At 46.3% G+C, this 13,195-nt stretch overlaps 1 protein-coding gene across 4 annotated transcripts in view; it reads left to right on the top strand.

Moving 5' to 3' along the window:
• Positions 1-2,485, top strand: part of OTOA (otoancorin) — a 77,337-nt gene extending 74,852 nt beyond the window's left edge. For 3 of the 4 annotated variants that reach the window (XM_058710512.1, XM_058710516.1, XM_058710515.1), the window contains one exon: positions 1,809-2,485. In XM_058710512.1, the coding sequence (XP_058566495.1) occupies positions 1,809-1,879 (71 nt within the window). In that variant the 3' untranslated portion in view covers positions 1,880-2,485. The remainder of the gene's footprint in view (positions 1-1,808) is intronic. The other variant, XM_058710513.1, reaches the window with a different exon arrangement.
• The last annotated feature ends 10,710 nt before the right edge of the window (positions 2,486-13,195 follow it).

The raw sequence follows: 13,195 nt of genomic DNA, 5'->3' as shown, positions 1-13,195 counted from the left end.
GACCAGGGAGGGAAGGAGGCAGAGGGAGGTGGTGGTGACTAGGGCTCAGCTAGGATAAGGGGGTCAGGGATGTGTGGCTTTCCTTGCCTTTCTTTTCTCTTCTCTTCCTTCCCCCTCGGTCTGTCACTTCTTTGTGGCCCCTCCTATCTTTAGTGAGCACCATCTCTGGACAAAGCATGGTGTTGGACTCTGGGGAGATAGCAGAGAGCAAGCCAGATGTGTTCTCCATGCTCACTGAGCTATCAGTTGAGCCTGGGGTTGAGGGAGGGCCTACGTAGCCAGGCGACCATGAGGCAGTATGACAGGTGCTGTGATGGGGAACACAGGCACTGAGGGAACACATGGGTGAAGCACCTGATGTGGGCTTGGGGGGATCGGGGAGTGCCCACGGCAACCTCCCAAAGATGGTAATGTCTAAACTGGAGCCCAAGCTGGGGAGAATATAGACTCAGCCCCATGGACAGTGTCCCAGGTAGAGGGAGCAGCGTCAGCAAATACCCAGGGAGCGAGGAGAACGTGGTGCTCAAAACCTCCACTCTGCCTTTTCCTGACCTGAATGTCTCCCTCTGTCTGCCCCAGCCTTCCCTTGGTGGGGGGATGGAGAACTGGGGGAGTTCCCAATTTCTGCAGCCACAAGTGGCCACAGACGGCACTCACAAACAGGAGCCATGACCTTTGATATACTACTATTATTTTAAAAACTTTTCATTGAAATAGAATATGCATACATTTAAAAATTACTTTTAAATAGCGTGTTTTGTGTGTTTTAATACACACAAGAGTTAGTACACAGGGTTCAAAACAGGTAAGGTCTGACAAGGAGGGAATACAGCGAAATGTCTCCCTCTGTCTGTCTCCTGTCCCATCATCACCTTCCCATCCCCAGAGGCAAGTGATATTACCAGCTTCTTGTGTATCTGCCCAGAGATAGCCTGTGCGTATCCATAGATTACCTCTGCACTTTTATAAAGGGTAGTTGTACCCTTTGTTGTGTATCTGTACAAAGGAGCCCGGCAATGGTTGGTTTTCTAGTTGTGTCATAACTGCATTTAACCAGATCTCTACAGACGGATAGTTCAGTGTTTTCTTTAAAAAAAAAAACAACAAAAAACAAAACTTACAAACAAGGCTGCAGGGAATAACCTTTTATCCTTTGCATCTGTTCAAGTATATCTCCAGGATAAAGTCTTCAAAGTGGCATTGCTAGGTCAGAGGGTATGTACATTTGTAATTTTGACGGATATTGCAAAATCCCCTGTAGAGAGGCAGGACTAGTTTTTCCTTGAACCAACAGTGTCGGAAAGTGGTGTCCCTGTGGGACCTTAGATGCCCTACTCCTTTCGTTCATCCCACAGGCCCTTCCTGAGGGGAAGACCCTTACTCTCTTGTTTCTTAAACTCGCTTCATTATCAGGACCACCTGGGAGGGATCCTTAAAATACAGACTCCTGGGCCTCGTGTCAGACTTGCTCAACCACAATCTCGGGGGGGGGGGGGGGGGGGGGGGGGGGGAGGAACCTGGGATTTGCATTTTTAACCATCTCCCCAGGTGACTCTTAGGATTAAGGCAGCTCTGGTACCAGCTGATTCACATAATGACATTGAATTCTCACTTCTCGGGCCCTGCATTCGGGTTCGGGTCATGATTCCCACGTAAGAGAAAAGAGCAAACAAACCGCATTCCGGGGGGAATCACGTGAATGGGCCAGAGGGAGACTAAGGGAACTGGGCATGATGCATCTGCCCACTACCACCCCTCCTCCCCCCGCGGGTTGCTGAGGCCTCCTGTGCGTCCCTGTTTCCTTTTAGGAGCCCCCAGCGCCTGGGGTCTTTGGCTCTGCTGTCCTTTGCTGGTTCTTATGGCCGAGACCGTGTGGTGAGCAGCGTGTGTGCATCGCCCTTCAGTGCCCAAGCAGCCGGCCCAGGGTGTGTGGAAACAGAGGCACTTCAGACTGTGAGACCCCCTACCCCAATCCACAGCCTCCCCTGGGGCGGGGAGACCCCAGGGCCTTGAAATTTCAAAGGCACCAAAAGGAAGAATGATTGTTAAAAATGATTTTAAAAGTTCTCCAGCTGGCTTGTGTCCTCAGCAGAGAGACGTTCTCTGCCCCGTTGCAGCCTCTCTTGCTTTCCAGCTTGGAGACAGAGAAGCTGTGGGTGGGAAGGGTGTTTTCTGTCAAGGGCATGAGGACCTGACCCCCGAGTTCCTGGCATCTCTCTCTGAAGAGAGGGCAGTAACTTGTGTGTAAGGAGTGGCGGGTGCTGGCAGTGGTACCGTTTTATCCAGGGCTTGATCTGGCTTCTTCTCTGGCTTAATGTCTCTTCCTCGGAGCTATAGGCTACATTGGATTTCTCCTTCTTAGGTATTTCGCAGAGCTGAAATAAATGAATCCCTCAACAGAAGCCAATATTCCTGCCTGATTGCTGGGACTAATTGATGTTCTGGTGGGCATTCCATTGCCTGGAAATTAAAACATTTAACATGGCTCAACGTTAAATCAATTTTTAAATACATTTTCCAGATGCCTTCCATTTCTTTGGGAGTCAGCTGAATGAATGGCTGTGGAGTTATCCGTTAAGCTTTTAAAACAGTCCTTTTTTGACGAAGGTGGTGGCTCTTCCGGTTTTAAGTTGCCCTGGGCTTTGGGGATGGGTTGAAATAAAAAGGAAATACATAGTGCAAGTCAATCACCCATGTGATTATAGCACAGCAGGGCAAAGTCAGCCCACTGGCCCAATCCTTTTGGAGGCTGGGATGGAGTTACTTCTGCAAATTTGCAGGATGCTCTTGGCCTCGGGCTCAGGAAAGGGCAACGGCAGTGTGGTTTGCCACCTCCCAGGTGTTATGCCGTCTCAAAAATAGCAATCAGAGTCATTTCTCATGACATCCCTTAGGGAGCAAGTTAGACATCCTGGGCACTTCTCTTCTGCCACCAGCACGCCCTGCGTTCTCTTCCTGGTCACGCATCCACAGTAGATGTCTCATCTGGAGATAGGAAGAAAAGCCTGCCTGAGTTTCCAAATATCTCTGGTGTTCCATAAGAGGTGGGTGGATTTTAAAAAGCAGCATGGGTAGGTGTTGTAGAGACTGGTGTATTTTCAGATGTCACATGCAGTTATGATAGAAAATTAAAAGGCTGGCATATGGAAGGTGTGGCCCTGCAGGTGTTGTTTAGGGTCTGATTTGGTTCTTCTCTCATCCTGGCGGGGAAGTGGCAGCTCATGTTCCTTCTCAATCACAGATCATCAATCTCGTTACCAACAGCACCAGCCCCCGGTTTAGCGGGGCCAGACTGGCTGATCTGAGAGGGGCGTTGCGTGAGAATGGGTCTGTGCAGGTTCCGGTTGGATCCCACTTTCCTTCGGCCTTGGATTTTCCTGGGGAACAGCAATTAAAACAACTTTCCTTTGAATCAGGCGTCACGCTGCCAATGTCGTGGAGCTTTTGTGTCTCACCTTCCCTTCTGATCATTTGGTTTTGATTGACTTCCTGGACCCTGCCTGCCATGTTGGATGGCGACAGTGACTCCTGGAGGGCCAGCTCTGCATCAGGCACTGCTGAAGGGGCTTTGCCTATATCATTAGCTCACTTGGTTGTCATCACAACTCTGCCACGTGGGTGCAGTTGTGATTCCCATTTTCAGATGAGGGGACTGAGCCCAAGAGGTTAAAGAACTGTGGTCTAAGGCCCCTCAGGTAGGAAGGATTTTTGGATCTTGACTTTTTACCTCTCACTGTGCTGCCTCCTGGATGAGTATCTTTTAACTTCTCCAATAAGTTAGATCAGAGAGAGATTCTGTAACTCCCTTCACCTCCTCCTCTGGCGGGAGGCCAGCTTGCCTCACAGCGCTTATAATTGGTGATTGCCTCAGGCAGAAAGACAAATCCAGCTTATGCCCCGCAGGACCCCTGGGGTCTCAGGTCGAGATGCGCAGTCCTTTGCGCGCAGGGAAGCAGCGGGTCACGCTGATAGGTGTTGCTCCTGTTCACCTTTCAGTGTCAACCCGGCCCTTGCATTCCCAGCCTCCATCTTCTACAACTGGCCCCCCAGGTGGCTGCAGGGATCATGGTCACTAGCACACAGGTCGCAGTGCCATGGTCCTGATTGGTTGGGACCTGCTCCATATAGGTTGTCAGATATCTGAATATCACCCCCAGCTGGATCCTTTGGCGGAACCCCCACCTTCAGGCCCCCTCCAGATGCTGAGCGTAGCTTGTGGGGGCTGGAAGTGTTCCTGCAACTTCAATGAGACCTAGGAATACATTATTCTCTCTAGTCCTGGTGCCCAGGGAGTCACCACAGTTGCTGGAGATGGGATGCATTACCAAGAAGAGGTGGCTGTGTCTTGGTGTGTGTGTGTGTGTGTGTGTGTCCCTGGCTTTACTAAAGGAATGCTGAGAGTGACAACACAGTAAAGAACTTAGTATTAAATATTCAATATTCCTTTGTCCGTAAGTCTGTTGCCCATTCTTACCTTTAAAAACATCTATATTGTTTCCAAGGAAAACATATATGTAATAAAAAAAATAAAATTAAACACTGCAGAATTACCAGGTCGTAGAGTGAACAGGTGCGACATCTACAAAGTATGTCTTGGGGTGAGTACCCTCTCTATAAATCTATCCCAGCCGTCCAGTGATTCCTGGGATTTTCAGCCACCATAGGAGGTTCATTTTATACTTCTCTGCCTTTACTGCTTATTGTTACTGATTATTTCAGAAAGGGGTATGGGCTTGTCTGACCTATGGGGAGAGATCTGCATAGGTGTTGCCCACAGGTGAAGACCTTACTGGCCTTCACCTCCATCCTGGCCTTTGATGACTCAGACTGGACATATGCTGATGAAATCTGGAGGGAGGGGCTGTCCTTAGGAGAAGACTGAGGAATTGCTTTCAGTCTCTGAAATCCTCTGGAACATTCCCATGTGTGTGGTGGACTAGATGACCATCCCCAGCTCCTTTGGTTACTTCCTTTATTAGGCTTATACATCCATGTATCTCAACACCGCTGACTTTGGGCTTTGGTTGTTGGAACATGAGCAGAAATGATAGATTCCACAGCAGTAGTCTTACATGTGCTCACATGATTTGGCCTGACCTGTTGGTAGTCGCTTCTCCACGTGAGGCAATGTGTAGATGAGGAGACATAGGGAACAGACATGAACACATCCTGCAGCTTACAGCCAAGCTGAGATCAGCAGAACCCAGCAGAGCCACAGCCAACCTGAATACTCAGGAGCAAGAAATAAATACTTGTTATGGGAAGCCATTGAGACTTTGGGGCTATTTGTCACTGCAGCCAAAGCTGACTTATACACCGTGTCTTCAGCATGCCCTCCTTTGCACAGTGCTTGTCCCATGCTGTGGATTGGAAGATGATACACTTTACCCCAAGTCATACTGACTGAAAAGGAAATGGATGATTCCAGAAGAGTTCAGTTACTAAACTGTGGTAGACAGAATTCTAAGGTGGCGCTAAGCTCCTTGGTGTGCACCTGTGTAACCTCTTCCCCCTGAGTCCAGGCAGAATCTGTGGGTGTGATGGAGTGCCACTCCTATGACTTTAGTCTTAGACTATTAGCTTTTACTAATTTTTTGACTTAATAAAAAGGTAGATTGGGGTGCCTAGGTGGCTCAGTTCCGACTTCAGCTCAGGTCATGATTTTGTGGTTCATGAGTTTAAGCCCTGCATTGGGCTCTGTGCTGACAGCTCAGAGCCCGGAGCCTGCTTTGGATTCTTTCCCCCCTCCCCCCCACCTCTGCCCCTCCCAACTCATGCTCTGTCTCTGGCTCTCTCCTCTCTCAAAAACAAATAAGCAGTGGGGCACCTGGGTGGCTCAGTTGGTTAAGCATCCAACTTTGGCTCAGGTCATGATCTCACGGTCTCATGAGTTCAAGCCCCACATCAGCCTCTGTGCACCGACCGCATGGAGCCTGCTTGGGATTCTCTCTTTCTCTGCCCCTTCCCCACTCACACTCTCTCTGTCTCTCTCAAAATAAATAAATAATTTAAAATTAAAAATAAATAAATAAACACTAAAAAAAAGGCAGATCGTCCGAGTGAGTCATACTTAACTAGCTGTACCATTCAAAGGAGCTAGCCCTTCCTGAAGTCAGAGGTATTCAGTGTGAGAGAGCCTATGGAGGGGACCACGTGGCAAGGACCTAGCGTGGACCTTGGAAGCTTAGAGGTCCCTGGCTGACCGCCAGCAAGAGAATGGGGAGACCTCATCATACAATCATAAGGAACTAAAGTTTGAAAGCAGCCTGCAATCTTAGAAGGGGACCCAAGCCTCAGATGGGACCCCAGCCCCAGCATGCTCTCAACCAGGTGAGACCCTGAGCAGAGAATCCAGCCGAGCCACGCTCCGACTTGTGACCTCCTGAACTGAATACACAGAATAAGGGGAAATGAGTGCAGGGTAAGCAAATGCCAGCCATGTACAAGGAGCTGAGAAACAGGCAGCCATCTCTGGCTGAAACAGTCTAGCTCTGGAATGTAAGCTTAGCCCGGAAACCTAACGTTGCTGTGAGTGGGCATCCTATTCCTTTTCAGTTCTCTCCCTCAGGGATCTTTTACTTCTTGTGAAGATGGAGGCCTGGTATGTTTATTTATCTTTAGCACTTGCCATTTATAATGACTCAGCATTAATTCCTCCTTCCCCACAAGACTGAATTTCGTTTGGGGAAGCATTCCTCTGGGACTGTCACTCGTGGATTAGGTGAGATGAATCCCACCTTCAGCTCCAGGGTGGGCTCTGATTCTCTTAAATCAATCAGCATATCACATTCCTTAAACCATAGGGATTGATTCAGGGATGGGCCAGTGACAGCCAGGACGTGGATTTTTTTAAAAAATTTTTTCTTAATGTTTATTTATTTGTGAGAAGAGAGAGAGCATGAGTGGGGGAGGAGAGAGAAAGAGGGAGACACAGAATCTGAAACAGGCTCCAGGCTCTGAGCTGTCAGCACAGAGCCCAACGCGAGGCTCGAACTCACGGACCATGAGATCATGACCTGAGCTGAAGTTGGATGCATCCGAAGTCGGACATGCGCCGGATTTTTTTTTTTTTTTTTTTAACATTTACTTACTTTGAGAGAGAAAGAGAGCGGGCACACTGGTACACGTGAGCAGGGGAGGGGCAAAGAGAGGGGGAGAGAGAGAATTCCAAGCAGGCTGTATGCTGTCAGTGCAGAACCTTATGTGGGGCTCAAACTCAGGAGCCCTGAGATCATGACCTGAGCCAAAATCAAGAGTTGGACACTTAACTGACTAAGCCACCCGGGCACCCCCAGACCATGGATTTTTATTCAACTATTGGAGGGGAAAAGGAGAGAGATGGACAGAAAGACAGAGAGGCAGAGATAAGAGACAGGAAGCGAGGGAGAAAGATTTGCTTTCCTTCTGGACATGAACTGTCCAGCCATCTTGAAATCGTAGGAAGAGAAGCTGTCAAGAAATGGAACTAAGAAATGGTGTGAGAAGGGGCACCTGGTTGGCTCAGTTGGTTAAGCGTCTGACTTCGGCTCAGGTCATGATCTCATGGTTGGTGGGTTTGTGTGCTGACAGCCTAGAGCCTGCTTCAAATTATGTGTCTCCCTTCTCTCTCTGCCCGTCCCCTCCTTGTGTACTCTCTCTCAAAAATAAATAACATTAAAAAAAAAAGGTGTGAGCAAAACCAGGTTCTGGTAAAAGCTTTTAGAGCCTGGATCAAATCATACCTGTAGATCTGCCCCTGGTCCATTCAGTTACGTGAACAAATTTAGGTTGGATTTTATGATAACCTTCAGCTGGTTAGAATGGCTTCTCTTCCCTGCTTGTCTTAATTTTTGGATATCTGAATATTGTTTTTTATTGTAGGTGCAACTGATCACACAGTGCTATTTTCTCTGTAACAAGTAGAGTGTGGAGATTCTGGCTTCACAGGGCCCCAGAGAGCACCAAGCTTTACCCTGAATTGAGCTCAGATGCACCTGAGCACCTGATAGGTTACAGGGACCCTGTTTTTGAAAACTGTCTTTACACAGATGACAAAATAGCACAATAATATTTAAGGCTTTTTCCTTGAGCCCTGGGCTTGTTCTGGAAGTGACTCTCAACCTGGGGTGAGAGGTTTGCTTCTCTGGCCCTCCAGGGGCCTTCCTTGTTTGGGAATTTGGCCTCAGGGAGACTGAGTCATATCCAACTGACTCCAGGTACCCAAGCCTGCTGGTCCAACTGGGCCTATGCCTCCTGTCCCCCAAGGGCAGCCAGTACGGGCTCCTGCTTTTCTTCCTCCTGATTTAGCATCATGCAGGGCAAGAATTCTGGAGTGTGGGGAGGGACCTGTAGTCCCCTTGTATAGTCTGGTGTTGCTCACACAGCAACATGCTCTTTCCAAGTCTCATTTTCTAAGTGGCACCCAGAATTGCCTTGTCACATGACTTCTTGTGAAGGCCCTTCTGATCTCTGTACAGATGCAGGGGGCTTTTCTCTTTGTTGGTGTCTAGTCCATGACCGTTCCCATATTCAAACACTCACACTGGTCTTGTCAATTACTTAGCTATAGAAATGAAAGAACAGAAGCTTGAAGATGATATACAATGATGCTGAACCCCAATACTGATCCCTGTAAACATGCTTTTAAGGTTCTGGCATCCCAGTTCTCCCCAAGGCCTGACACTCTTGTGACCAGCTAATCCAGGCTCAGGTTTCTGACTCACGGAAACTGTGAGGTAATAAACATGGTCATTTTAAGCCACTGCATTTTGGGGTAACATGTTACACAGCAATAGATAGCTGATACAGCAGTCTAGACTTCACTGATGATTCCAGTGGGGGGATCAAAGTGGGATTGGCATTGCACGCCTCACAACAAATCACTAACCTATCCAGCAGGCATTCCTGTACATCCTTAGGTCTCCCAGTGCTCAGGAGAGGGATCCTGTCTCTTGCTCTTTCTTTTTTCTTTTAATTTTTTTTAATGTTTATTCATTTTTTGATAGAGAGAATGAATGGGGGAGGGCCAGAGAGAGCGGGAGACACAGAATCCATAGCAAGCTCCAGGCTCTGAACTGACAGCACAGAGCCCGACGTGGGGCTTGAACTCACGGACCGTGAGATCATGACCTGAGCTGAAGTCGGACGCTTAACTGAGTGAGCCACCCGGGTGCCCCGATTGCTCCTGTTCTTTCTTGATTTCACTCTTCAATTTTGTGATGCCCAGTCTCATTGGCTCTTATCTTCCTCTGGGTTTTCGATTCTTTTTCTGTCCATTTTGCAAAGAATTCTAGCTCTTTCTGACTTCCACCCCCAAACTTGTTGACAAACTTGTCCAGATGCCCCCCAGAATAAGGTCTTCTCTGTTATCACAGACCAACTTTCTCAGGGAGCTGTGCTATTTTTGGACATACAAAATATTGATTACATAAGTCTCTCAGTTTCTTATATATATTGCTATTCAATAGCTGAAAGCTATCGAAAAATGCATGCAAACAAAATTTTAATGTAACCAAGAAAATGCCCTTATGACATTGTTCGAATCAAGTTACCATGTCACATATGAAGGAGTATATTCTGTTGGAGAAAAGCTTTTTAAACCCTGTGCTTTTTGACATTTCAACTAGTACATTAGACAAGAAGGCTGCTACAGAAACATCATTAGCAAAATTGTTGGAAAAAATGGGCTAGCAAAGAATTGAACACCTATCCATTGAACTTGATGAAATAATTTTAGAGGCTGAGGCCATGAAATCTTTATAGCGAAACTGTAGAGACACTGGAAAGATCTCATTTTGCAGATTTTGATTTGGTTGGTTCATGCAGGCAAACCCTGGGAGAGCTAAGATTTTGTTAAATTCTAACACATACCCAGCAAGAAAGATAATCGTAGGTGTTTACATCAAGGTGTTATATCTGTAATCCAATAAGTCGGCAAAAATGCAGTGAAGTAAGTGTAGTGATGGTTTAAAAAAGAAAAAGAAGCAGGGGAAGCTTCAGAAGCAGGTTATGTAAAAACACGTCAGAAAGTGGCCATTTTTGACATGTTTACCCAAGCGTGAGCTGCCAACCACTCTCACCCGGATCCCTGCAAGAACTCCTTGCCGTTCTCCTTGTCTCAGATGCACCATTCTATTCTATTTTCAACACAGCAATCGGAACAAGCCTTTACAAAGGTAAGTCAGAGTATTATTTATAATAGTCAAAAGGTGGAAACAACCCACATGCCATCAACTGAAGAATGGATGAACAAATGGGGTACATCCATATGATGAAATGAAATACTGGCACCTGTTACAACATGGATGAATCTTGAAAACGCTACGTTGAATGAATGAAAGGAACCAGTCACGAAAGACCACCTAGTGTACGAATCCATTCATATGAAATGTTTAGAACCCACAGAGACAGAAAGTAAATTAGTGACTACCAGGATTTGGGGGGAGGACAGAATGGGGAGTGACTATTAATGGGTACAGAGTTTCTTTTTGGGCTGATGGAAATGCACTAACCTTGATCATGGTGATGGTTGCACAACTCTTAATACACTAAAAACATTGACTTACATACTTTAAATGGGTAAGTTCTATGGGGTGCGAATTGTATTTCAGTGATGGCCATTAAAAAAGAAGGCATGTATGGAAAAACTTGAATTTTGTAGAGTTGCCAGATTAGCCAGGCACTATCCAGTTTTGAGTAAGAATAAATTTAGTTTACTGATACTGAGGTTCTTTGGGGTTCATCTGTGATGCAACATTTTATTTATCCATGAAATAGCATTATGCACTTTATAAAATAATCTGTCGAGGGTTGAGTATTCCAGGAAGCATCTGTACTTTAATTTCTTGGTAAAATTAAGAATCAGAAATAATGGGTCTTGTACTTGAATTATGGAAATGGAATAAGGGTGAAGCGGGGCACCTGGGTGGCTCAGTTGGTTGAGCTCTTGATTTTGGCTAGGGTCATGATCTCAACAGTTCATGAGTTTGAGTCCTATATCAGTCTCTGTGCTGATGGCTCAGAGCCTGCTTGGGATTCTCTCTCTCTCTCTCTCTCTCTCTCTCTCTCTCTCTGCCCCTCCCTCGCTTGTTCTCTCTCTCTTTCTCTCTCTCTCTCTCTCAATCTCTCTCTCGAAATAAATAAACTTTAAGAAAAGGGCGCCTGGGTGGCTCAGTCGGTTAGGCGTCTGACTTTGGCTCAAGTCATGATCTCATGGTTAGTGAGTTTGAGTCCTGCATCGGGTTCTGTGCTGATAATTCAGAGCCTGGAGCCTGCTTTGGATTCTGTCTCCGCCTTTCTCTCTCCCTCTCCCGCTTGCGTAATGTCTCTCTCTCTCTCTGTCTCTCTGTCTCTCTCAAATATAAATAAACATTAAAAATAAATGGAAAAAAAAAAAAAGTGAAGCCTGGGGATAAGAGTAGGGAAGGGCTGGAGCTGAGAGCTGAGGAATTCTGTGGACAAAAGCCTGGTTCTACCTACAAGTCATATGTAGATCATCTTAAGGATACAGCCCACAGGTGGGTGATGTCTAGGGCCACAACTGGCACTTACAGTTTTTTTTAGGTGGCTTACAAAGAAGTGCCACTTCCATAAAAAGTGCTTTCTCAGAGTGGTGGGGGAGGGCAAATTACCAAAAAGCATTCCTTCCTTTGTCTAAAGGCCTTTGGACCCAGCCAGATGGCTTAGCTAGTGATCAGAGGGAGGACTGCATTTGTCCCCACTCATTGCCTTGGCCAAGTGCCTTTGTGCAGTGCACACACAGCCCAACTGTCCTTGGAGGCCCTGAGGATACCTGCTATTCCTCCTCATTACAAAATTCAGCAACTCAGCTGAAAGAAGAATTTTAAAATTTAAATGAAGTAAGGTAAATTTGTATATGAATTCTAAGGAATGCCATCCAGGGGAAAGAGGTTTTTTGTCACTGGTAACAGCTACCTGAATTAGGGTGTAGATGCTTTACCTGAGGTTTGCTTCTCTGGCGACCTGGTTCCTTCCTCAGAGAAAGAATTAAATTGTTTAACTGATTGAATGGGGGCTTGTATGACATTTCAGCAGAATGCAAATGCATGTGTGGATAGTTTAAGGCTGATTTGGAAATTAACATTTGAATATATGTAAGAGGGGCCTACTTGGTTTGAAATAGTCTCTTTTTTTCTTTTTGGTTTATTGGTAACTATGAGTTGATTTATCTCTAAATAGTTCAAAGCCTTTTCTGTTCTAGCTCTCAGAATAATGTTTTTTTTTTTTTTCTTTTCAAAGATGTAATATTTCTGCTACCAGAACAGAAAGATAAGGATGAGAACCTTCAGGGCTCTTTGAAGACAAAATGGTATTCTGAATTGGACATTCATTAGAGCAAGGGGATACATCTCTAAATCTGGGTTTCATGATTTTAGGTTTGTTGAACGGATTTCTTTGCTTAAAACTTCAGGTGCAAGCACGATAATTTTGAAGAGCAGAGAGATGGACAAATGCTATTTGATTTGTATGTCTTTTCTTTTTTTTTTTTTTTTTATTTATTTATTTTTGGGACAGAGAGAGACAGAGCATGAACGGGGGAGGGGCAGAGAGAGAGGGAGACACAGAATCGGAAACAGGCTCCAGGCTCCGAGCCATCAGCCCAGAGCCCGACGCGGGGCTCGAACTCACAGACCGCGAGATCGTGACCTGGCTGAAGTCGGACGCTTAACCGACTGCGCCACCCAGGCGCCCCTTGTATGTCTTTTCAAAGGCATAAAAAAGTTTGTCTCAGGTTTGGTGATGCTTTTTTTTTTTTTTTCCCACACTTTTTTTTTTTAAACGTTTTTTTTTTTTTTTTTTTTTTAACGTTTATTTATTTTTGAGACAGAGAGAGAGACAGAGAATGAACAGGGGAGGAGCAGAGAGAGAGGGAGACACAGAATCGGAAGCAGGCTCCAGACTCTGAGCCATCAGCCCAGAGCCCGACGCGAGGCTCGAACTCAGGGACCACGAGATCGCGAGATCGTGAGATCGTGACCTGAGCTGAAGTCGGACGCTTAACCGACTGAGCCACCCAGGCGCCCCTTTTCCACGCTTTTGGATGAAGGTGGCTGTGATTATTCCTCTCCCTCCACACTTGCGAAAAATGGGGTCGTTTTTCACTTATAAATTCTTCAGTCTCAGAGGAGGAGGGGCGGAGTTTTTCTAGAAGGGCTAGAAATGAAGGTGGAGGGGGGCCTGGGTGACTCAGTGGGCT

The sequence above is a fragment of the Neofelis nebulosa genome, chromosome 18, assembly GCF_028018385.1.
Source record: "Neofelis nebulosa isolate mNeoNeb1 chromosome 18, mNeoNeb1.pri, whole genome shotgun sequence".
Lineage (NCBI taxonomy): Eukaryota > Metazoa > Chordata > Mammalia > Carnivora > Felidae > Neofelis > Neofelis nebulosa.
The sequence above is the reverse complement of the archived record's forward strand: the minus strand, read 5'-3'. Positions and strand labels throughout refer to the sequence as shown.